At 48.4% G+C, this 25,410-nt stretch overlaps 1 protein-coding gene across 4 annotated transcripts in view; it reads left to right on the forward strand.

Annotated features, from left to right (window-relative positions):
* CDK17 (cyclin dependent kinase 17) overlaps positions 1 to 16,764 on the forward strand; it is a 135,083-nt gene extending 118,319 nt beyond the window's left edge. For 2 of the 4 annotated variants that reach the window (XM_061563070.1, XM_061563071.1), the window contains exons 11-19: positions 3,846 to 3,969; positions 4,747 to 4,867; positions 7,037 to 7,134; positions 7,614 to 7,719; positions 9,218 to 9,260; positions 11,898 to 11,988; positions 12,630 to 12,707; positions 12,945 to 13,083; positions 16,218 to 16,763. In XM_061563070.1, coding sequence (XP_061419054.1) covers positions 3,846 to 3,969; positions 4,747 to 4,867; positions 7,037 to 7,134; positions 7,614 to 7,719; positions 9,218 to 9,260; positions 11,898 to 11,988; positions 12,630 to 12,707; positions 12,945 to 13,048 — 765 coding nt within the window. In that variant the 3' untranslated portion in view covers positions 13,049 to 13,083; positions 16,218 to 16,763. Of the gene's footprint in view, positions 1 to 3,845; positions 3,970 to 4,746; positions 4,868 to 7,036; positions 7,135 to 7,613; positions 7,720 to 9,217; positions 9,261 to 11,897; positions 11,989 to 12,629; positions 12,708 to 12,944; positions 13,084 to 16,217 lie in introns of all 4 variants that reach the window. The other 2 variants (XM_061563072.1, XM_061563073.1) reach the window with 2 other exon arrangements.
* The last annotated feature ends 8,646 nt before the right edge of the window (positions 16,765 to 25,410 follow it).

Below are 25,410 nucleotides of genomic sequence, written 5' to 3' on the forward strand. Positions count from 1 at the left end.
TAAGTATATGGCTACATTAGTTAAGCAGTACAATTGGGCAAAGGTTTTGAGGTTCTCCATACCAATCGTAGTCCTCAGTGTTTAACCCTATGCAGCTGCTGTGATTGCCCACCCCAAAGGTCGGGCCTGTAATATGGTTATCAAACTTACCACTATAAATGTGGCGCCAAATCGCAGATAGTAATAATAATGTCTGGTTATATCTTCTCAAGTAAAATTGATGGCCCCACGTTTTTTTTACGAAAAAACTTTGATGATGATGATGATGATGGACATAGGATCTTGCCATGATGTGCTCGCACTCGGTGAGCGTAAATGCATTTTTGTTACGATACAGTGTGGCTTTATTAAGCATTTATATGCACCTCAAGACACCCTATAAAAAATAAATGTGCATGTCCCTGAAGGTGTTAATATACTCTGTGTGGGTATATTATTTTAAAGAGCTAAGACTTGGTGAGTCATAGGCAGAGAATCGTCAAAAGACCTTTAGCCCAAACTTTAACAGCGACGGTGAGAGGAGATGTGGAGGCCGTGTGAGATGAGAGAGGTGAGGCAGGCGGGGCAGGAGGCTACAAAGGGCATTGAAGACAGTCAGAGTGCTTCATTGTTGTTATTGATCTAGGGGCTAGATTAGTTCGTGCTTCAAGGTGAAAATGTTTAGCCCTGTGCGTGATAATCCACTCGGCTGGCTCCATTATGAGAACACATGACTCACAGTTGTGGATTAAAATTCCGATTGCGGGGTCGGCTCTGCCCATCATTCTCCTCCTGGGGTTAATGACATGAGTGAACAGTGGTTGACTGGTGGATGAGTTTGGCCTCGGCCATGGGAACGTGTAATTTTCACCACGGGCTCAGGGGGGCCCCCAGTGGCGGTGACGAGGGCTGTCTGAAAAGTTTCGTTTGCAAGGAGCCATTTTGTTTGTTTTAGATCGTGTTAAAAGCACGAGAAAGCCAAAACGTTCAACACAACCATGAAGTATACTCTTTGGTTCTTTCGATAAAGTCACGTAGGTAGAAGAAAAATAATAATAGATCACGACGTTTCGATCGCCACACAAGCAACCGTGAGAGTCTCCCACCTGATCGAAAACGTTGTGATCTATTATTATTTTTCTACCTACGTGACTTTACCGAAAGAACCAAAGAGTATGGATTCCTGCAGTCACGAAAGCTTCAAATCAAGATACAACCATGAAGATTTGCATTTGTGAAGCACTTAAATGGCATGAGAGTAACGAGAATCCCTGTGAGTGTGCACACCGCAGTACAACAGCATTGTTGTTGTGGTAATGAAGGAATGAGATAAAATCAACGTTAAGAGATAAACAGGATTTTAATATAAATGCATTAAGCATTAACGTATCTAATTCAATACCTGAATAAATACGTCTGCTGTCTCTAAACGTGTCTTTCAAGTGTAATTTTAACAGTTTTCTCAATTTACGAATGGGAGCGATCCACAATTTAGGTTTTACCCTGTGTGAGCACTGTTGCTCTACAGGTAAACAGTGTACTCAGTAGAAACGCACATTTAGTCTCATGCCCTTCATGTACAACTTGTCTTAATTATCTACTAAATTGCCGTGAATATAGTATTTTGTGGACATTATACAATTCATGACAGGTTAATAAAACAATTCGGATGGGATGTTTTGCTGTCACTGGGAGGCAATAAATATTTGAACGTTGGCAGTCAACTGGCGTTCTGAAGCTGGAGATTATTTATGAAACGTCGATTATTCTTTCATTGAAATTTAAACGAAATCCTCATAACTTTTTTAGAACAATACATCAAATGAATGTAATGCATCCTGGAGGATATGGAGCAATGGGATCGGCTCGTGCGTAGGTACTGGGCGGATTATTGCCCCGCATGATGGAGAGAGATGGCAGCAGCTTTGGTGAGGCCTTCATCCAGCAGTGGATTGACCATGGCCGATGATATTTATTATGACATTTTATCGCTGTTTCGTGAACAATAAAGCATCTGGTAAGACACTTTATTTTGCATCCTTGCAAGACAGTGCAATCGCTATAAGTGGGAAGTTCAGACCTTTCCTCCATTACATGTACCAAGTGCACAATGCAAAGAGGTCATTGCCCTTTCTCCATGACATCAGTGAGCTGGATGAGGGGGGAGGGGGGGATCAGCGTTGTCTTAAGAAGGCTTTTCTGCTCAGCACGCCACACTCCGATCTATCATCGCTTTGGCCGCATTGTTAAGCTTCTGTGGCGAGTGCGTGTCATCCCACACGGCTCCTCTCAGTGCTGACGGAGCAGTTGAGCCAATCGTGTTGCAGCATCTTAAATCCTGTTCCTCTCCTCAACCAGTCAAACGCGCCGTAGCAGGAAAATAGCAAATGCTCGCGCTGCCAGATTTGTCTTGCATTTTCTGATTTTGCTTGGCACCCTTTTTGTGGTTGTCACGAGATCAGGCTAAAGGTGAAGTCCCACAATCACTCACTCGCACCACTGCTTGCGGAAGGGCCTCCACTAGAGGGAGGCTCTAGAGAGCTGCTATGAGGGTATTTGGCCTACTCTTTCATGCTCGCTATACGTATGTATGTACATATGTATGTGTGTTGAAATTATTTCGCAAGCCGCGCTAATCGGAGGTGCGGTTTTGGAAGAGGTGGGAATTACCCACACTTTAACCCACCATGTGCGGACTTCTGGTCAACTGACTCGCTGTCGCTGCTGATCTTTTAATTGGACACTCGGCCATTTCTTGGGCTGCGCTTCAAAGGGCACAGCGAGGCTACGTGCGATTGAACGCAGAGAGGTGTTTGAATATCTTAACACTCCAGATGTGTAGGGCTACTCTCTAGCCTGCCAACATCGTGGGCTGAATATCGAGGGCGTGCAGTTACGCGAATATCTGTAGAGTGAATAAATGACACATCTCCCACAGTTCCATTTCGTAGAGCTCTGAAGTTTTGAGGTTTCAGTAGCCATTGATTATAATTCGCGTTTTCGACTTTATTCGCGTGTGAATGTGTGTGTGAATAATCGGCTCTGTCCACACAAAGTCCTACCCGAATACACCTGAAGTATAAATGTTTAAAGTGACTTGCTCACTGCCATCGAAAGTCGTTAAGGAAATATTTATCTGCAATAGATTTCAATCATTCGCTGTCTGGTTGTGAAGGCACTGTGCACATAACCCACCGTTTTGAAAGCACCTCCGATTAGCACGGTTGTCTTCGTACGATACGAAATAAGTTCTACGTACATACAAACCCATGGTGGTGCCACTGGGCATCAGTGCAACACGTAGATTGCTGACTGACGGACAGTTATCCCAAGTAACAACCTCTCCTGGTTAAGGATTATGCATTCAAAACCTCAGAGCTGGTTTTGTCAGTGTCCTCTGACTTTTGAAGCAGCAGTGTTTGCACCGTGGACTGCCCTGTGCTCCCAAAGAACAAATCTTCCCACAATGCAATGTGCAGCAATATTTTATAATAATTTAATATCAATTAGTTGATTTCGTAATCCTTTTTATTATTATTCAAGGGTTTGTCTGTTACCCAACAGCTACTATTAGGTGATTATTCATACGCCAATTAAAAAAAAAAAACTTAATCAGAAACTTTTTAAAAACATTTAATTCTCATTTGGCTCCATGGTGTGCAGTCTCCAACTCTCATTATCCACTCTCTCTCCTGACCTCTCTGTGCTATGAAGAAGGGTATTACCACAGAATTCCGCCTATTATATATTGTTGTTGATGAATATAAACCACACTGTTACCTGTCCATGTGATTACGGTCATCATTATTATTACTACTATTGCTCGTGCTGCATGTAGCTCAGCGTGGGGACTGCTGCCTTTTCAGATTTTCCTGCTGCAGCTGCTGCGTGGGCTGGCGTACTGCCACAAGCGCCGCGTGCTGCACCGCGACCTCAAGCCGCAGAATCTGCTCATCAACGACAAGGGCGAGCTCAAGCTGGCCGACTTTGGTAATCCGCTCGCTCCCACGCCACCGCCCCCCCCCCCCCGCGCCGGCCACTGCCGCTCACTCGGCAGGACCGTCACCTGCTCGGTGTATGTATGTGCACATTGAAGTTCTTGTCACCGTACGTAGCCAACAGTGCGTATCGGAGGTGCGCACCTTGCACCGCAGTGGACGCTGGGGCCGGCTCACCCGAAGTCTCCACATTTTGAGACTCTCACCGATTACCACGGTTGGGACCTTTTTTTACCAGTTTAAAAGTATGAAAAATAAGAATAGGTTTTACCCTTTCTGGCAATAAAACAGGAGTTTTAAGATATTCAAACAACAAATAGATATCTTTTGCAAGGCATCAAGCCTACATGAACCTCACATACTTGTGACAAAACATGCAAACAAACATGCTCTGATAATATATGCATTGTCTTTGCAATTGATTGGCCTACACCAGGTAAAACCTATTCTCATGCATACGTACATACTTGTCACCACCGCACTGCCCTTGCCCCGGCCACCACAGCTCACTCGGCACTGACTGTCACCCGCTCGGTGGACGCTGGGGCCGTCTCACCGAAGTCTCCACAATTTGAGACTCTCACCGATTACCACGTTTGGCTACGTATGTGTAGGACTTATTTCGCACCGTACATACCCAACCGTGCTCATCGGAAGTGCGAAAGAAGTTCAACAAGCATACGGCTGCAGAATGATCCGTTATATACATTAAAAAAAGGAACCCTTCCCACAATGCATCACGGCTCGCTCGTGTCTGCGTGTGGCCCAGGCCTGGCACGGGCGAAGTCGGTGCCCACGAAGACGTACTCCAACGAGGTGGTGACGCTGTGGTACCGGCCGCCCGACGTCCTGCTCGGCTCCACCGAGTACTCGACGCAGATCGACATGTGGTGAGCATCCCCCTGGGGCAACGACGCAGCGGCAGGAGGAGGAGGAGCTCTGCCACGGACAACGAACAACTCGACTCGTGCGCCAGTGCCAACACTGTGTGGCCATAAATGGAAAAAAAGAAACGATGTTATTGGTGACGTTTTCGGGCAATGGGCCTTCTTCATAACACATGTAATCTTATATTTTATAGGTCTATGTAGCGCCTTATTCCAAGGCGCTTTATGGCAATTACAGTATTTCCTTGTTATTCACGAACTCTCTGTCTGCAACTTGCATCTGGAACTCTACACCACTGCATCGAGATTTAAAAAAAAATGAGAAAGTGATGAGATAAAGTGATGAGAGATTTTAAATTGCATGTATTTAATAGATTAAGTATGTATTTATGTCAGGCAATTTATTAAAAACATAGTTTTTTGTAGACCAATATCATTATACGCTAAATGTTCTATTCGTGAGCATCTCCAGAAGGTATCCCTCGCGAATAACGAGGAAATACCGTGTACAATTGTGTTTAAGATAATAGTGGTTTAAATAATAAGTGGGGTTATTAAAAAGTGGTGGTGTAGTAATGGCCATCATCGGCCGAAATGTCACGAATGACATTTTCCCCATTTAAGGCCACGGTGTTTGTGACGCGTGCGTTTGTTCCTTGTGCGTGTGCACCGCTGCCAACACGGCATCGCCACGGAATTACTTCCACAAATACCGGGGCATGTCACTATTTGACCTTGCAATGAAGGAAAACCAAAGCTTATGGGGCCATTGCCCAGGATTAACTGGGGTGCGAAATTAACTAACACAAAGCTCGCAAATGACTAAATTGGAAGAAAAAAAAATCCACACTGCAACAACATTGCCCCCCCCCCACCCCTCCCCTACTGGCACGCTCGTGCACATTTGCAGGCCAGTTCTGCGCGCACGTTGTAACAGGGACAGCTGCCACTGGTGGGTGGGTCCCTTGGCTAGACTGTTGCAGGGCATTGGAATGGTTGAGATGAGATGTAAGCCGCTAAGAGTGTTTTAGGCATTTAACCCTTTCCCGTTCCGAGACTTCTGCAAGTCGCAGAGCGTTAATGTTACGCTCACCGTGGAATCTCTGAACCTGGTTCACGGTTAATTTTATTTAGAGAAGCGTAGCACCGCTGTTTTTAAAAACATTGTACTCACCGCAGAGAACCGTAGCGACACGACCGCAATCTACGATAGCTCATGCAAAACTGTGCCACCCGCCCTCCAGCATGGCCTTGTGGGAGCCTCGGTACCGATAAAGTTATTTTAGTTTTTCTTCCAGTTTCGTTTTGATGACGTACACACTCGTCATCGGAACAGGAAAGGGTTGTCCTCTACATGCAGATACAAATCCTTATCCCACCTCATGGGAGCACTGGGGCAGTGCCTGTGTCTGTCAGTGGCCCTGAGCCAGGAGTGGAACCTCTCCACACTTGCTTCGTGGGGATCAGTCTCTCTGTAAGAAAATCGCTATTCACTGCAAAGTGGTACTTTACGTATCTACCGTGAAGTGATACATACTCGATTAGCCTTCCAGTTGTGAAGCATGCTGCCCAACCAAGTCATGGAATCAGTGGATGATGATGTCATATGGAGGTATGGCATGATTTGACAGCGTGAAGTTAAGCTTTGAATTCCAATCAAGAGCCTTTTGGACATTTTGAGTGAATTTCGGAGATGTTTCTGGGGAACGAGTCACAGTGGAACAGATTTTTACTCCAAATTCCGTTATTTGCTGTTCACCACATTTGCACTGCCCCTCTGAGTCTGCGAGTCTGCACAAGCTATCCTCAGCGGCGTCCATGTGACACCTCCCATTAGCACGGTTGGCTAAGTTCGGTGCGAAATAAGTTCAACGTACATACATACGTACACATGGCGTCTCCCTCTGAGTCACGTCCTTTCTCTAAGACGTCGGCGATCATGGCCCTCCTTCCACTTATACTCCTGTCCGCGACGTTACTCAAGAACGTTACGTCAAAGCCTATCCAGGCGCATACAGTTGTCCAAATGACCTCGTGCAACTTAATTGTCTGTCTCGCCTCCGGCTTCTTTCCACCCATCACTTTCCCAGACGAAAAACATTACGTTCCGAGCCTCGTTTCGCTCTCATTACGATGTCGGGCCGCCCCCCTCCCCTCCCCCTCTCCTCGCAGGGGCGTGGGCTGCATATTCTTTGAGATGGCGGCAGGACGACCCCTCTTCCCCGGCTCCACCGTGGAGGACGAGCTGCACCTCATCTTCAGGATGCTGGGTAATGCTCGCGCTGGGCACGAGTGCGCGTGTTGCTGCTGCTCTCCCCCGCGCTGCTGCTCTCCCACGTGTTGTTGCTAAGCCGCACGTTGTTCGAGCACCTCGTGCCGCACACAGACAGCTGCCTCTGGGGGTGCCCTTTTTGAGATGTTTGAGATGAGATACTGATGCATGTCGTTTATCGTGCGCCCTCGGAAGTGCGTTGGGATGCCCCATCTGGGACCGCTTAAAAGGGCTCTCGATCAAATATCATGATGTCCAACTTGCTGGGAGCTGACACTTGCAAAGCTTCCCAGCACTGTTGCCATCAGCTGAGATTTAAGCTCAGAAACTTCCAATTCTGAGTTGAGCGCTGAACACGGTGCCACCCTGCCTGAAGGACAAACAAGGAAGATGATCGGTAACTGCAGGCGATAAACGTGTCATGACTTTGACACACGTCTTGCCGCGCGCCGACCGTCGCTTGCATTCTTGCTGCAGGCTCGCCCAGAGAGGACATGTGGCCGGGGATTTCGTCAAATGAAGAGTACAAGTCCTACAACTTCCCCAAGTACCGCTCCGAGCCCATGATCACCCACGCGCCGCGGTACGTATCCTGGCGCATCCTGCCCTCTTGCCACTGGACTCTCATTTGAGGGTTTTTCAACCCTCAAACGAGAGTGAGGGCAGTGGTGCTCTCTTGTCTGTGCATGCCTGAGCTACCGGTGGGGGAAACTTCACATTCCTTGTGGCAGGGCTCTATCCACCCCCCACTGTTATTTCATTGACCACTGAATGCATGGCTGAGTCACCCCCCCCCCCACCCCCCTCAAGCCGGGATTTTTAAATTGCGGCCGTCTGCGTGCAACTCGCGTTCCGTGACCTCAGGGCCACATGGCATGCGACGTCGGTGCAATAGGAGTCTGACTAAACTTACTAAAACTAAACTATTTTTTTTGACCAGGTAAGGCCCACTGAGCTACACAGCTCTTTTTCAGAATCGGCCTGGCCACAAATGATAGCTCAACAAAGTGGCTTATCGCGTGAAAATGTATAGCAGCCAAATATTCTGAACGCGCGTTGATTCCAAATGAGCAGAGAAAAACCACAGGACCAGAAGAATAATCCACTTGATCACGGGGAGAACGTGCAAACTCCAAATATACAGGATCAAAGCCACGACCTCCTGTATAACAGGCGAGGTAGTTAACATCTCGCCACTGTGGCGATCTGCCATCAATGGGGCCGTTTCAAACGTTCCTCCGGGTGTCGCCGCACGATTCATCACCCGAGCCAGGCGGCCTCCTGCACAGGCTTCATGTCCACACCATCGAGCGCGACCACGATCTGGCAGCAGCAGCAGCAGCAGCAGGTTGAGCGAGGCCGTCCCCTTGTTCTGGATCTTGGTGTAATTACCGTGGGCGGAAAATAAACAAATAAATAAATATTCTACGCGAGTGAAATGCTCTTATCACGTGTGAAAACGCAGTGGACGAACCTCTGTGGGAGGAGAGAAGACATTTTAAGACCCGAGGGCAGTGCTTCGACTCGGGCGTTCTCCCCATGACTTCCGCCAAGGCTTCAATGTAAATGCCCCCTGTGCCAAAGTGTGAATTGAACTCTCGTGTGCCCCACCAATTATTCGCGTTGTGCTTGTTCACCAAGGAAAGCGTCGCTGAGTCTCAAGGCTACGTTTCAGGAGGGTCCTGCCAAAATTTTGCAGCAAGGGGGCCATGTTGCAGTAATTCCAAATTGAGTAATTTGCAGGTATTTTATATTTTTCAATTAGGATGTTTGGTCAATGCCAGTTACATTGTAAGTTTGTTTTTTTTGCTTTGGGAGAAAACCGGAGAACCCGCAAGAGACTCATGCAGAACAGGCAGAGAACAAACAATCTATCCACAGAGAGGCACCCGTGTCAGGAATCGAACCTATGTCCTTGTGTCAGGCACAAGTGTTACCCAATGCGCCACCCCTGACGCCAAATGCATCAACGAATGAGCGCGCAATTGACTGTCAAGTCGGCGACGTTGAGTCTTGCTCGCCGCACTGACATGCTGAGTGTCGCTGACGGCCGCGCGTGCGATGTGTTTCCGTTTGTGCAGGTTGGACGTGGACGGGCTGGACCTGCTCTCAAAGTTCCTGCTGGTAAGAGCGCCTGCGCCGATGGTGCGAGCGGGCGCCTGTAGTACAATAAAAGCGGACTGCGACAGGAATTGCCGATCTTGCTGATGTTAACCAATCAAATGAGGGGGTGTGTCACAAGACTACCCGATCCAAGTATTGCTCGCCAATTAATAGATCACCAATCAATCGACATTTTCAAGATGGCTGCCCGATCAACTTTGAGTTGGGTACCGGATCGACTGAGCGGAAACGATACGACGATTAATCCCGATTCACGAACCACAAGGAGTTTATATGAGCAAAATGACACGCCTACTTCCATACACGGGCAAATCTCTGGTGATTTTGTCGTGGAACCAATTACCGTCGTTAAGAGTGGGGGTTCTACTGTATAGGAGGAGGTAATGATGGCACAGCCCTATGAGTGCTCACTGACGCCACCGTTAATGGAAGGGCCTCCACTGGAGGGAGCTCTGGAGAGTCCCGGCGAGAGGGTATTTGACCGACTCTTACGCAATGGCTTGGATGTCGTGGGAGATGCGAGTACCCACACTTTACCCGACCGTGCGACTTGTCAGTCGACTAACTGCTCTGTTTGACGCGTAGGCTTTCGTGACCAATGTTATCCACAATAAAGGTTAGGTCGTGGAAATATAAACGTGTTGTTAAACCCACCACCACCCGACGCAGCCAATTAGTAAGGATTGTCACGTAAACAAAACATGCCAATTCGTTGCTAGTACAGCACACCGGTGAGTTGGAGAGTAAACCCACAACATTCACAATTGGAGTACAATGTTCCGCTGCTGATTACAACCAGCATCATCAAGCGATTAGCCAGAATTGTGAAGACGTCTTCCTATTTCGGTATGCCATTGAGTAAAGGTGATATCATCATATCATCACCCTGAGCCTATCAGGTGCGAAGACCAGAGGGGGTTAATGTAGCAATATAAATTACAACAGTGCTCTATCCACGTACACTTCTGGGTGGACAGAGGCAGTGGGGGGGGGGGGGGGATTTAAGAAACTATTGTCTCAACCGTCGCGACGGGAGATTGAACCGGCGACCTCTGGATTGCCGAAGCCCAGCCTGCTGACCATTGTGCCGCGGAAGCATCCCTGGCCACTTGTATTGTACACGTTCATTGGCCAGCATACGGGATCACCTTGTGTGTGCGGAGGGCACATGGGTTTGGCCCACCACGTGGTTCACGTTGATTGAAAGTCGAGCAAAGAGTTTACGGGCCACCTAGCGTCCTGCGGTGTTGGTCCCGTTGGTCGTGTTCCATCGGGGTTTGACCTTTAACCCGAATAAGCATTTACAGGAATAAATACAAATATTTGTTTCACCCACAAGTTACTAAAGCTGAACTGAATTTGTATTTCATCATGGGACCTCCTTTGCCAGTACCAAAATATAAGAATAGGTTTTTCCCCTTATTTCTGGCAACAAAACTGAAATCTCTTGTATTTTTATTTTACCCGGGTTAAGGCCTACTCAGAAGCGACCTGCCCACAAACAATAGCCCAATGAAGTGGCTTATCATGTGGAAATGTATAGCAGCCAAATACTCTAAATGCCTTTAACACGAAGTTGATAAAAAAAAATATTCCATGTCGAGCATCCATCGAGTTGTGTTTTTGCCAAATTACGTCTGTTTGTGGGTTAGACATTGTAGGAGGTATATAAGCAGTTCCACGACTTAGGATGTACATTTGTAACACTTGAAGCATGTGTATATTTACCAGTATCATCATGAAGTTGTGTTTACTTGGACACAGTGTATATCATAAATTAGGGCTGGAATTCAGATTGTTTTTTAAAAATCATTTGTCCACTCGTGTCGAGAAGGAATTCACAGTTCACAACAAAAACATCCTCGACACATTCGTCAAAAACACTGTGGCCTTAACAAAAAATATATCTCAAAGGCGACGTTTGTGGCAATGAAGTTTCTCCATGCCATGGAGGCAGTGTTATTGATTAGTGTGTTGTTCTGGATTCAATGATTAACGACAGCAGCAGACTCGTGTCTGAGATCAGCAGCCATGCTCCCAAGCCAAGTTCAAAACTCATGCCCGAAGAGCAATTACCTCATGCCATGACGTCATGCTACAACGCAATGATGCAATCCCCACACCATGTGACTCCCCCAACATGGGTTGTAGTTTTTTTAATTATTATGTTCTCAATGAAGGTGCAGTTGCTCATAGAATAACGCGGTGTCGGACGTACCTCAGGCAAAACGGACTCTTTCATCTGCGCTGGGTTGGTGAGGGTGCATTTAGTTGTGTGCACGTGTCCAACCATTGATGTATTCCCTAAATTGAGATGTACATTAAAAAACTGCCATTAACTATCAATAAGACGTACGTCATTAACCGATCATTCTTGCCTTCCAAAGCACACCCCACGTGTGCTATTCTTATTATTCCCACGATTTTTTTACATTTTCCACCGAGGTTTGCCTTTTTTTTGCCGAACTTGCGATCTGCAGATTTTCTAAATCAAATGAAACGCGGCCATTGTATTTGCACGCTTGTATGTGTGCGCGTTGAACTTCCTTCGCACCGTACATTGCCAACCCGTGCTAATCGCCGCCCTGAGTGAGACTTGCGCATCTCCCCCCCCCCTCCTCCCCATGCTGTTTCCAGTACGAAGCCAAAACGAGGATCTCGGCGGAGGATGCTCTGAAGCGTCCCTACTTCAAGAGTTTCGGGGAAGAGGTGCACTCCCTCCCAGACAGTAAGTGTGGCACCGTGAGCATCGTCTTACCTTACATTTACATTGCGCTTTACAAGGGTTATGAGTGGTACAATTAGGGTAACTAAAAGTGATGCGGTGAATAGGGATGGGGTATGGGGAGGGACGTTTAGTGGGTACAGGAATTACGGTGGGTGCCTAGGGATGGAGGGAAGGATGGGCCAGTAAGAGGAGGTGGGAGTCTTGAGGGAGGAGCGGAAACTCGACAGGGGGACGGTGCAACTTGCTTCGGGTGGAGGGGGAGTTTGTTCCAATGCAAGGCGCAAAGTAGGGAAAAGGAGCGGAGATGGTGATTGTGCACGAGGAGAGGGGGGGAACGGTGAGGAGCGGTGGGAGAGATTGAGAGTGGAGCGGGCGGGAGGGGACATCAAACGAGACGAGGGAAGCGAGGTAAGGTGGGTCGTCGTCGTCGTCATCGTCATCGCATTCGACCATCAACGCCACCGTCATCAACAAGATTATCATCGTGGTCGTTTTCGTATTGCACGATATTCAGTAACAGCAAAAAAAAGTTGTCACCTCCGATTAGCACGGTTGGCTATGTGTACGGTGTTGGAGCATCAACCCCCGGTTCTGCGTGCGTGTGCGTGTGTTCCCTCCCCCGTGTTTCCACTCGTGCTCAGTCATTTCAGTGTTTGCTCTGAAGGAGGTGGAGCTTCAGAAGGACCCTGGCCACAGGATGTCCTCCTACCAAGAATCTGGTAAGACAAACACCGATGGCTGTGAAGGCCCCCACCACCACCATCACTCAGTAACCTCTCTCCACACAACAATATATCTGCCTCCCCATGAGTGAACTTTATTAATTTTTATTCATTTTCAAAGCTTCTACGAAAGTCTGCTTTATTCAACTGTCTTATCTCTTTCATTTCCCTTCAGCTCTCATGTGTGACTTCTTCCCGTTGTTTTTGTTTCTCTCGTTTGCTTTTGTCTGGTAGCATTTCTGGCTGACACCTCCTCCTCCACCTCCTCCTCCACCCCAATTGACAAGCACCTTGGCATGGTCACTAGCCGCTCACTCTATCAGTGCACCAACAGTTAGGATCTGCTCTTCGCTTCAAGACATGCCCTCTGCCGGTAACAGCATCTGCTAACGCACCGTTCTCTGCGTTTCGTCGAGTCACAATTGGGAGAAGGGAATTTTGCTGAAATGTTCCTTTTGCTGCGCCGGCAAAAACGCTTACAAAGTCAACGCGTCGTTGCCGACTGCAGCGAGCCCCTAAGCCCCTGGTGGACGATGTAGTTCCTATGGCAGGGGACGATGTACACGAGGAAGGTTGTGTATGTACAATGTAAATATAGTGGGGAGCTTAGAGTGGCACTTTCCACAAACAATCGACGACTACGAATAATAATAGCACCATGTAACACCATTTTAGTCCCTAGGTAGTAAGTGTAATTTTTTAATTGCTTATGCCTAAAAAGAATATAGAATCGCTATTATTCCCCACACACTTTGCTTTTGTGACCAGGACTTTATGTGAAGGAAAGGCACATGCACACCACGTTTTCTCATTGAAAATAGGTAAATTACAAAATATCACTGTCCTGGTCACAAAAGCAAAGTTTGTGGGGAATAATAGTCATTTTCTGTACTTTTGAGGCATAAGCAATTAGGAAATAACACTTACTACCCAGGAACAAAAAAAAATGTTGTTCCACAGTGCACTATCAAGAATGAGGGTTTGGACACCAGGGCTGTTCAGCTGCCCTCGAATCACAGTGCAGAGAATGAGACTCAGTTGGTCCAGCATGCCGTGTGGCAGCATCATCGCTCGAACACTCGTCCCATCCGGTGGTCCCCTTCCACCCCACAGATGCAATGGCCGTCAAAATGCGCCATGGAGGTAAAGTCGCCAAGCGACGACTCCAGCGCCGTCGTTAGACGTTGCGCCTTTTGACTGAACGCTTTCTTAAGTTGGCCACATTGAGCCGTCAAATTACACATTGAAGCGGGATATTAATCTAATTGAATCTAATTGAATATGATCTGACCTGTTTGGTAAATTGGAGTGCATCGTAACGTGCCAAAAATATATGAATTTTTTTTATTGTGCCGATTACATTTTTTATTGTTTGGGAGTTATTACAACGCAGGACAGTGAAAGATGGTGACAAATTGGGGAGGCCTTCATCCAACAGATGATTATGGCTGATGATGATGATGATTTGGGAGGATATAAAAGCAATGGTTCATATGCTCGGTGCCAGGCTTATTGGAGTTATAATCAGGGTTAGAGAGAGATGCAGGTAAATTGCAAATGTACACGGATACACTTGCACGTGGAAACAAATGTTGAATTGCTGTGCAAATGGATGTCAACCCTGGTGTGTGACCTGAAACGGGGGGGGGGGGGATAATACCGGGACACGGGGTGAGCACAACTACAGTCAATGTTAAACTAAATTGACCGAGAATATAAAAGCGGGTCTGAGCCATGAGCAGACACTCTAGGGCTGATAGGCATTCAAACGATTTGAATCGTGGCCTTGAATTTTGCAACGGCTAGTAAACAGACCAACGTGCACAAGGATTTGGAAACCCTCATTTATATTGGGCCAGTTCTTCAAGGCTGTTATATGGATACAAAAAAATTGATTAAATCAGAGAATGACATCGATTTTTGTAAAATGTAATTGGTCGAATATCAAAAGATCAATGTGTGGACTCTTGGGGCCTTGTAGGGAGGCATTCATCCTGCGGTGGACAGCCCGTGGTTGATGTTGAGGATGATGAGGCCTGCTTGGAGTAGTGCTACAGTTTACTCGCGTATCATTTTTTTTTAAATAATTTGTTTCAATCTCTGATTAATATGTTTTGCTGCATTGCTCTACTTGTTTTGATTTTGCTATTTGGTGACCCACGGTGGCGAGATGTTAACTACCTGGCCTGGTACACAGGAGGTCGTGGGTTTGATCGCGATCCTGACGCCTGCTGTATATTTGGAGTTTTTATGTTCTTCCCGTGGTCACGTGGATTTTTCTCCAGGTCCTCTGGTTTTTCTGTCCACACTTAGAATCAACGTGCGTTTTGAGTATTTGGCTGATACAAAATTTCCACATCATAAGCCACTGAGTTAAGCTATCATTTGTGGCCAGGTTGCTTCTGAAAAAGAGCTGTATAGCTCAGTGGGCCTTACCTGCTATAATAAAAAAACAGTTAATAGTTAGTAGTTCAATCTTGAATAAGAGTCTATTCTTTTCTGTGAGTTTCCCACCTTTTTTGTTGCATAACAAGCAATGACCACTCTCAACAGAGCCTCAAGGAGCACTGTACGTTTTAGGTGAGCGCAGCTGATTGGCATGGCTCCAGAGGTAGTTCAGAGGCGCCGTCTTAGCCGGGCGGTGGTGGCTATGCACGCCTCTGATCCAGCACTGTGGAGGCGAGGGTTGGTGGACCACACGCAGATGTTGTGAAACTCTCTTCCCATCGCCGTTGAGATGCCCATACCCTGGCTTGCAAGGAGAATGCAGCGTGGCAAATGTGGACCCCACCTGTTCCATCTGTATGGGGATCGAGTGTTGCCCCCCCCCCCCCCTCGCACGCGTGAGTTTTCTCTGGGTGCTCCTGTTTCTTCCCACACGTAAGCACGCGTTAATTGGCCGATGACACCTTCATATATAGAGGACCGCAGAGGCTGTGCATTTCATAGCACCTGCTCGTTGCATGTCGGCCTTCCCGCTTGTCTGTGGTATCCCTCTCGCGCCTCTTAAGAGTGAGCTAATACTGCGCAGCGTGTTGCGAGTTGAAATCATAACCGCCTTTCAGAACCGTGATGGTCGTCTGCTGCTAGTCGTAAGAAATGCATAATTGTAAAGTGAGAAAAAATGCTTGGTAAAGTAATTGTAGATGTTAATACTGCATGTACGGTGGTGTACTTTTCACAAGATCATCTTTGATTGAAATGTTTTATACAATTCAGTTCAATCCATCAATTCACAAATTGCCCTCACATTATTGACGTCACCTCGCGTAACAACAGGTTTCATAATCCAAAGGTTTGACCCATGTCAGTCGGCGATCGTAAACCCCTCTTCCTTGCGTCAACAAACACAACGTCGATTGACGCATCACAAACGAACGTGGCCCGAAGAAAAGAACCGCCGAATTGTTCGCCTCGTGACCTCTTCTCCGGGGCGCGGCGATGCGCGCTGGCGTGTATTCGGAGGTCCGTGGCACTAAATGCACGATGCTTGTCATTCTCTCGCAGCGCACGGCAAGAACAGAAGACAGAGCATGCTGTTCTGAAGGCAGAGAGAATGGATCTGAGAAACGACGACCGCATGGGCCCAGAAGGCATCTGCAGATCATCTTCCCCCTTGAAGGCTTTTTCCTCCCGTTCTTCGAACAGAAATCACCCTCTGCGGGGACCCGTGGCTGAGCGCTCGTCGTCCAGACCACTGCACAGTTTGTGGTGGTAATGCTTTGTTATTTTACTTGCCCCTCCTCCTGCGTTAGCGTGGCCGAGTTAACCTCCCCGCCCCCCGCCCCCCCGGGGTGACGCGAAGCTCACTGTGAACGTTCGTCACGAGTAACGCGTGCAATCGTGTTGTTGTTGTTGTTGTCGTCGTTGTTGTTTTTTCCTCCCGCCGCGTGTCATTCCTGGTGAGCGCGTCGCGCTGCCGAACGTAGCCCCACCCCCCAAACCCCCACACCCCCTACGCCACCCCACACCCTCACACCACTCCCCACACCCCCCACGCCCCCACACCCCCCACACCACTCCCCACACCCCCCACGCCCCCACACCACCCACACCCCCCACGCCACCCCACACCCTCACACCACCCCCCACACCACCCCCCACACCCCCCACGCCCCCACACCCCCCACACCACTCCCCACACCCCCCACGCCACCCCACACCCTCACACCACTCCCTACACCCCCCACGCCCCCACACCACCCACACCACTCCCCACACCCCTCACCACCCACACCACCCGCACCCCCCACACCACTCCCCACACCCCCCACGCCCCCCCCCCCCACCACAATCCCCACGCCACCCCCACACCTCCCAAACCCCCCACCCCCCCACCGCCCCCAACCCCCGTCCTCGTGACCGCAACCTTCACATAGTGACGAACGGCCAATCCACAAAACTCTTAACCAAAATGCTCACACTCTGCCGTGATCCACATTTACCCTTGGCTTACGCACAAATCCCATGCACCGAGGCGTAATCCTGAGACTCCGAGTCCGCTGTCTTTGGTTAATCCGCCTCCACAACCCCAAACCTGAGCCCTGAGCCATGACCCCCTAATCGCAACGTGTCACCTAACCCACATCCCCTCGCCCCCTCTGCCCCCCGTCGCCCCCCGTCCTGATTGTCAATGGCAGTGAGTGTGCGCGCTAATTTATTGTCTCTCGGCTTCATCGAATGCTCGATTAGCGAGCGAGCGTCAGGATGACCGCGGGTGCCAGGTTCAAGTTCCGCTGATGAACTTGGGGCAGTCGAGAGAAGAGAAAAGAAAAACACTGTTTGTGCTTCCTAACAACTCGTTTAACGAATGGCAGCGGCGGTATTTTTGAGTATTGTGTTTGTCGTGTTTGCGTGTCTTCTCATAATTATATTTTTTAAATTCTGTATAGTCTTGAGAACAACTTGAGGGCAGGTTGTGGTTGGTTCTTTGTGTGTGTGTGCGCGCACATTGACTGTTGGGGATTATTTTTAGTTTTTTAAACCAGTGTTGCTCTCTGTTCGTTTCTGTGTACAGAATGTACAGTGTTTGATTCTTAACGATCGTAAAATATGCAGGCCGGTCATATATGAAGTCGGCTTCGTTGTTATAGATCACATTTACAATGTTCACGTGACGTTAACATAACCGCTCATTTGCTTCATAGTCCAAACATTTCTATGTGAGTGTGGTCAGATGGCTTGGTCCAAATGACTTATTGTAGGGGGTAGGCGTTAGGGCATAGGGAGGGGAGGGAAACGCAAGGTTTCTTACGGGGGAGTGAAAGTATTTTTGTGATGTTTTTATTAACGGTAGCGTAACATCAATTTGTACGTGATTTTATGCGGACAACAATTTGATCTGAAAGCAGATGATGTCCGTTTTTTTGGAGAAAAATGTAACAATGATGCAGAACTTCGTTACCCCCCCCCCCCCCGTCGCCACCACCCCCCACTCCCAAAAAAAAAAGTCCGTACATTTTTTTGTGAACCACTGGTAGTCGATGGGAATTATAAGATTTGCATTAACAGTGCAGATGCAAATGACAAGACGTGGGGAGGGGGGGGGAGACAGCACTACAGCTTGCCGCATGCTAATACGTATTTTTTCGTGTCCTTATTACCGTACTTTACTTGGTCTTGTTTGAAAATAATTTTGTTAGGTTTATTTTGTTGACTTTACAGTAAAAAAAATGTTCTCTTGAAAATTGGTGTAATGTATATTAGAAGAAGAAGACACTAACTTTATTGTTCATAACTGTAAAAATAATAAGTTTGATTATCCAGTGTAATATTTTGTTGTCAAACTAACTTATTAACTTTCTTAGGTTATTGCTGTTTCAGTTATGTTTTGTCCTTTTTATAACACTCCAAACCACCCCGGCCAACTGCGATCTGGGCTCGGTACATTATTGCATCCCGCCAATCAACGCCACTGGCCAGTTGCTCTCTAGAATGCCTTTTTATTCAAAACTGTCATTTTAATCTTGCCTGACCCTGACCCTGACCCTTCTCAGGCAATACCAACGTCTCTAAGTTCCCATAAAAAATGTTTAAGTAGGCCCAGTGATGCCATCTTATTTGCTTGGCGCTGCACTTAGGGGAAGCGGCCTTTTCATGCAGGTCGACCTCCACAAAGTTGTGACCAGCGAAGGAGGTCACCATGACTTGAAAGCATCCACGTGTCAATCGCTAGGCCATGGTCAAGAGGCCGTTACGGTCTGCGCCATATATGCCACCGCCTTTCTCCATAGCTTCCTTTCGCAAGATCCCACTGCTGTGGTAGCTCGATAATATTGCGGCAAAGTACTGCATGAGGAACAAAAAAAATCGTTGCCTAACTTTGCCCACCATTCCGTGGATAACCCGATGTGCAACAACGTTTTTCTAATATAAAATTTGCACACATTAGAGCCGCTACTACACCGGCCTCGCCTAGACTCCTGCCCCAGCAAAGGCGCACCCCTCTGTGGGTTGGTCACTAGGCCTCAGTGGGTAGGGAGAAGGATGGGGTGGGGAAGTAAAGGGGGTGTATGTATGTATGTAAGTTGAACTTCTTTTGCACTGTACGTAGCCAACCATGCTAATCAGAGGTGCGGGGAAAGGACAACAAACTAAACACAAAAAGCCATTCTTAAGAAATGAGTTTTCAATCTAGATTTAAAAGCGTATAGCTCCAGTGGCTTCCTAACATGGGAAGGAAGAGCATTCCAGATAGCCTCAGAAGCGCATCTGAAAGCACGCAATGCGGTGACTGTCTTTGTCCGATGACCAGCCAAAAGCCCCTGTAAGGATGACCGGAGTTCGCGTGATGGTTTATGCTCCTTGACGAGATCAACAAGGTATTGTGGTTCATTTGTGGCAAGCACTTTGTTTAAGGAGTTCGATCTCATAATAAATTTGTTGGGCAACCGGAAGCCAATGCAGCTCAGCAAGCACTGGATGGACATGTTTGGATCTTGCAGTACCCCATGACGACACATGCCAAAGAGTTTTGTACACGCTGCAGCTTGGCAATGTTTTTGGCAGACATCCCATAGAGCAGTGAGTTGCAATAATCGAGCCTTGTCGATATGATACGATACTATACTACACTCCACCGTGTTGGTGCGTAGCATAGTAGTGGTCGAATCTGTCGTAGAGTCCTGATATGAAATTTGCAGGACCTGACTATATTGTCCACGTGGTGATCAAACGGCACCATATTCTGGTCGAGTTTGGTGCCGAGGCTGTTGAGGCGAGTAGAAAACTGAATCCTGGAGTCTCGCGACCGCCACGCACGATCCCTCCCACACATGTTTTCGCCCGAGCCCGAGTGCCAACCGGCATCTTCCGTGATCGTGCGGATGTACGGGCCGGAAGAAGAACCGACCAGATCCGCAGCGCAGCCACGCGCAAAACATTTGCAATAAATGATGGTCACGGTCGGGTCGGGGTCGGCGTTTCCATAGGAAGATCGTGGCACAGCGGATTTGTGGAACTCGAGTAGCTAGAACAGGAAAGTCGGCCTGTCAGCAAGCACTCAATTTTTTTGCATGTCGGATGCTGCTGGCTTTCGACATTGTCGTTGGGCGTGTGCAACGCCTGTTTGAGCTCTTGCACCTCCTTCTCCAGATGCTGCTTCTGAAGCGAAGCATTGTGAAACTCGGCTGGTGTAGGGCATTGTGCTCATCAAAGGTGTGCTGCAGCCCCTAACCTAGCTTTGTTCTCCTCTGGTTCAGCTGTTGGTCCAAGTCATTCATGTACTCCAGCCGTACCACCGCCTCTTGTAGCGAATCGCACGCATCCATCAAGATTTCCGACTTCGCCTCCTCCATCCGTGATTAGCACGATGAGCGTGTCCTAAATAAAAACTATGAATGTTTACATTAAGAGTTACACGACTGCAACCGGCGACCTGCTGCTCTACGTTTGAATGCGGCGCCACATTCCAAAATCTGGTCACGTGCGACGCAGCGCACTCTGCCACTGAGATTTGGTAGTGACGAGGTCAGTGGCCCTCATGTACGCGTGGGTCTCTTTTTGGGACTGTCGGTCCACGTGTCCACGGTAAACCCAGGGATTTTCCCAGGCAATTGGGAGGGGTCTGAGGTCTGGCATGCTTTGAGTTATTCGTGGCCACAGCAGGTTCGTTATCCATCGGGTGTTTATTTAAAATAATGTGAAAGTTATCCGCAAAAAACTGCTTAAAATATAGCTGAGAGCTACCCAGCCGTGCCCAAGGCACCAGCTCACCTATCCCCCAAGATAATTTCTCATCACTGGCTCCGCCCCCTTATACAGGCTGATAACTCTCCCTTAATTAATTATTCCATAATTAAGTCCAGCTGTTTCCCAATTACCTCACTCCCTCGGGAGTCAGCCACACCGCCCAAGCAATGATCCTGGGCCCAAGCAACCGTCCTGTGTGTGCGTGCAACATCGCCAACAAACCGGCTAACCTCCTCCCAATCCCCACACAGGTGTGGGCCACAGAATCACAACAGAAACGTAGCACGCGTTGTGTTTTGTGGCCGCCGCGTGAGCCCAATGTACCGAGCTTAGATCGTTGGAAGTTCCGGGCGGATTGGAAATGATCTGTACCTCCAATCTGCCATTGACTTGAATAGTTGTTGCTTGCTTTTGGGTGTGACAGTCGATGTCTGGACGATACAAGAGCCAGTATAGACGTGCAAACCCAATCGGCCTTGTGAGTGCGTAAGCTGTGTACCGGGTTGTCTCCCAAATGTGAAGCTAAACTAAAGAGATAATTTAAAGTCGCATACCCCCCCCCCCCCCCCCACGTGATTTTCGGGCACATTTCCGAAGTGCTCGATAATGACGTCACAGCTGTGATGGCGCCTTTGTCACTTTGAAGCACGTGCCGATAACCCCGTGACCCCCGACCTCACCGAGGCATGTGGCGGGTGCATTGTGGGAGTTGCTCCACGTTTGACTTTGTGAAGCCTCAGTGTGTGGTAGCTGTTGCCACCTGTTCCTGGTTTTCCCAGGATCGGCCTCTTGTTGAGGTAGCTCTCCCGGAGGGAAATCTATAAATCTTCCGAGGACATTAAAAAGTTCCGTTTTTTTGTCAGCTGCGTAGAAATGCGCCATTCGAGGCAATGCGTTGACCTGTCGTTCTCACCTCTTCCCGGTATTGTGAGAGATTTCCCCATGCTGTCTCCTCGTGTTTTCTAACCTCAGAGGTGGCAACCATTGTGATATGGATGGGAATTTTAAAACCATAGTGGCGGCACACAGTCCCCCCACTCAGGAGTCGCGAACATTTAATTGGCACGTGAATACAAATTACTATTTCGAGCAGAGCTATCAGCCGCCTCATTGCATGGATGGATATTGTTTTGATATTGTAATAAATTAGCTCTCACCTGCTTCTTTCGGGCTGCGTCTTGATTGACACCGCTGTGCCGCGACCATTAGATTGTGCGTGGCCGAGTCCGCGCCCAAGAAGCCTTTTGTCACCCGTCGGCAGGGACCGACTTTGAGTCGTCGTGGATGCGCGCGCAATGTGAGATCGGCGAGGACCGTATCCCACAACAGGGTCTCTCGGCCGACCTGGCACAGAAACTATCGCTGCCTGCAGTGATGGTTTCGGGATACGGTCCAACACCCCGAACCAAGAGTAGCTTTTCCTCGGTTGTGCTATGCATAGCTCTCCAGTGTGTGTACCGTACGTTTGTGGAAATTGTTTCGCACCGTACGTAGCCAACCGTGCTCATCGCAGGTGCGTGGAATGACAACAAACTAAACGCAACAATCGGTCCGCAAGAAATTCGTTTTTAATCTAGATTTAAAAGTGCATATCTCCCAGTGGCAACCTGAATTGAAAGGCAGAGCGTTTCAGATGGCTGCAGAAGCGCACTTGAAAGGGTGCAATACGGTGAGCGTCTTTGTTCGATGGCGAGCCAAAGGACGCTGCTGTGAGAATGACCGGAGTTCGCGTGACGCGAGTGATGTTCAATGTCTAAAGATCCAAGCTCCTGGCATGTCGAGGGAAATGTAAGGCGTACGTGCCGAACAATATTCGCTACAGCCAGGAAACGCATCTGAGAGCTACCTGCCAAGGCTGTTTAGACACTGAATTTCACACCCCTGAATGCACCCATTCACAGTTTCAATGTGATTCGAGTCAACAATTTTATAATTGTTACATTGCAGTTGGTAGAGATAGATTGAAACATAAACACAAATAGAGTAGCTGTTACATTATTCATTACCAGGTGATAGCCCATTTTGAGACAAGTCTCTTGCAAGAAAGAGCGCAGGTTACCGCATTGAGCTCGGGACCAGTGAGCACCGTCTGGTTAGGGTCACACAACCCATCAGGGCCATCAGATGCAGGCTGGATACATCATTGAGCGGCCTGAAGAATGCTGACAGGATACGTCGGGCGAGATTTAGGGGGGTCAACACAAGGCTCGGGAATTTTTTTCCTCTGCAGAAAACTGACGCATTCATGAATTTGTCGTGCAAGTGCTGAATTGGCAACTGGATAAATACGACGCTGTTTCACGGTAACGGAGGTCCAGGGTTAATAATAGAGCAGTTCTATATTGAGACTGTGCTCCTCCAAAGGTGGACAATTTCTCGTATACGAGTCCTTGGACTTCACAATTTAAATGTATGAGAGTGGACATTGTGTGAATGGAACAGATAGAGATGTAAGTGGGAGCCTCGGGTGAGCCGATTCACAGCCCAAGCACTCGTGAGGATGACGGCCATTAGCGTATCAAAATGTGTGCTTTAAGAAGCGGCATTCATACTTCCAGGGAGATAACCCATTTTGCTATCGTTATGGTCACCATTATTAACACGGCCGCGTTAATGATGGTGAGGGTCAATGCATGATAGGGTGCCCTCGCGTGGTATGCAGGAGGTCGTGGGTTAGATCCTGACCCTGACGCCTGCTGCTGTATATTTGGAGTTTGCATGTTGTTCCCGTGGCCATGTGTATTATTCTCCCGGTCCCCCGGGTTTAGAAATAATCCGTTCAGAGAATTTGGCTGCTATACATTTCCACACGATAAGCCACTTCGTTGAGCTATCATTTGTGGCCACATCGCTTAACTGGTAAAATAAACAATTATTAGTTTCAAGGAATGTGAGGACATTTCGAATAGAACCAGATTAGTAGGTTTCAGCCCAGAGTCTCGATTCGACTGCCTCCGAGTAAAATACCCCCCTCATCTCTCACTGGTCCAACCGCTGGGAAGGGGCTTCAGTGAAGTGTGTTGCATTTTCAGAGAACGTAGTATAAGTCACACAATCTCTCATGCACGTTTGTGCTAAATATTGTATGTATAACCATTTAGGCAGCTTCAGTGGGTGAGCAGTATTAATTTTCCAAAGGTTTCTGTGAGAGATAGCTCTGAAGTGGCTTCCACCTTCAGTTCCTAAAGAAGCTTCCAAGGTGTAGAGCGAAACGTCGGACATCGTGCCGAACAGCGGGCAGCACCACCCGAAAACGCATCGGAGAGCCGTGCAGCATATCCCTAAAAACCCACCGAGCCAGCTCAAGATGTTTTATCTGTACTTGCTGATCAGCAACCTCCGAGTTGACCTAAATTCCTGCGTGGAAAGTTACGCCTTACCTGGGTCACTTGCCATGCCTCACAGGGTGGGGAACAACAACACGCGGACGAATGCCGACAGCAAGGAATCTGTCAATGTTTAACCACACAGCATATTTAATTTCACGTAAATGAGGAAAGTAAGTGAATCTTTGTTGGCCCTAATGCAGGCGGCCGTGTGCGCATTTAATCTTGGCAACTTTGAGGTTAACCTGAGCTGAGACCGTAACGCGAATGGCCACGTTTCCACGATCACTGGCAAGTGAGCTCGACCACCCAAGGGGCATTCCTGGACCACCGCGAGACTTGATGAGCTGCGGGTCCTCTGCCGGGCTCGATTTCTCTCCCACCTGTGTCCGCCGCTGTCCGTTGTCATTGAAGACAAGTTCAGTAACAAAAAATTTGCCGCAAGCTTGGGTCACGTTCTAGGTTACTTCCAAGTTCTCGTCTATTTGTAATTTCTTGCAGTGTTCTGTAAAAAAGAAAAGAAACCATGGCCCTGAAACGAAACCGTGGCAAAGGACACCGCTAACGTCGTGTCTTTGCGTTGACTCTGCCCGTGGGTTGTACGACTGTGTCCGCTGGTTGCCGAGCTCGGAGCGTATGGCTCCCCTGTTTTACAGCGATAAGGCGGGCCTGACGACCAGGGACAGGTGGTGGGCCCGGCAAGGCTGCTGGAGTAGGAATTTGACCGAGCCCAGGTGGTGCCCAGTTTACAATGGAGTGGGGCTGGCTCACTTCTGAAAGCAGTGGAAACGCGGCGGCGGCGGCATAAGCCAGCCCAGTTAAGTGGGGTGGAATTTCGCCATGGAGAAAACGGTCCTCCCCCTGAGGCATCCACCTGGGAGTAAGCATCGATGTGTCCACCCGCAACACAGACGGGCGCCTTGATGCCGACTCACTCCTATTAACCCTTCTCATCGTCACGTTCACCAGCTTTGCGCGTAGAAAATAGTGCCAAATGATTGTAGCTTAACCGAGACGCTCGAGGTTCAGAGCCGTCGCGTTCGTGCCCAGTGGCGACGACCTGGCCGCCCTCTGCTTTCCGAGCCCTTGCTGCGCATCGCTTTGCTCGATTTCTCCACACTTGGAATGGTGGTTGCACGCTCCTTCGCCGATGGACGCTGTGTCCCCCAGCTGCTTCCGACGTG

This window comes from Lethenteron reissneri, chromosome 30 (assembly GCF_015708825.2).
Source record: "Lethenteron reissneri isolate LAM-NWPU_2019-01 chromosome 30, ASM1570882v1, whole genome shotgun sequence".
NCBI classification, from domain to species: domain Eukaryota; kingdom Metazoa; phylum Chordata; class Hyperoartia; order Petromyzontiformes; family Petromyzontidae; genus Lethenteron; species Lethenteron reissneri.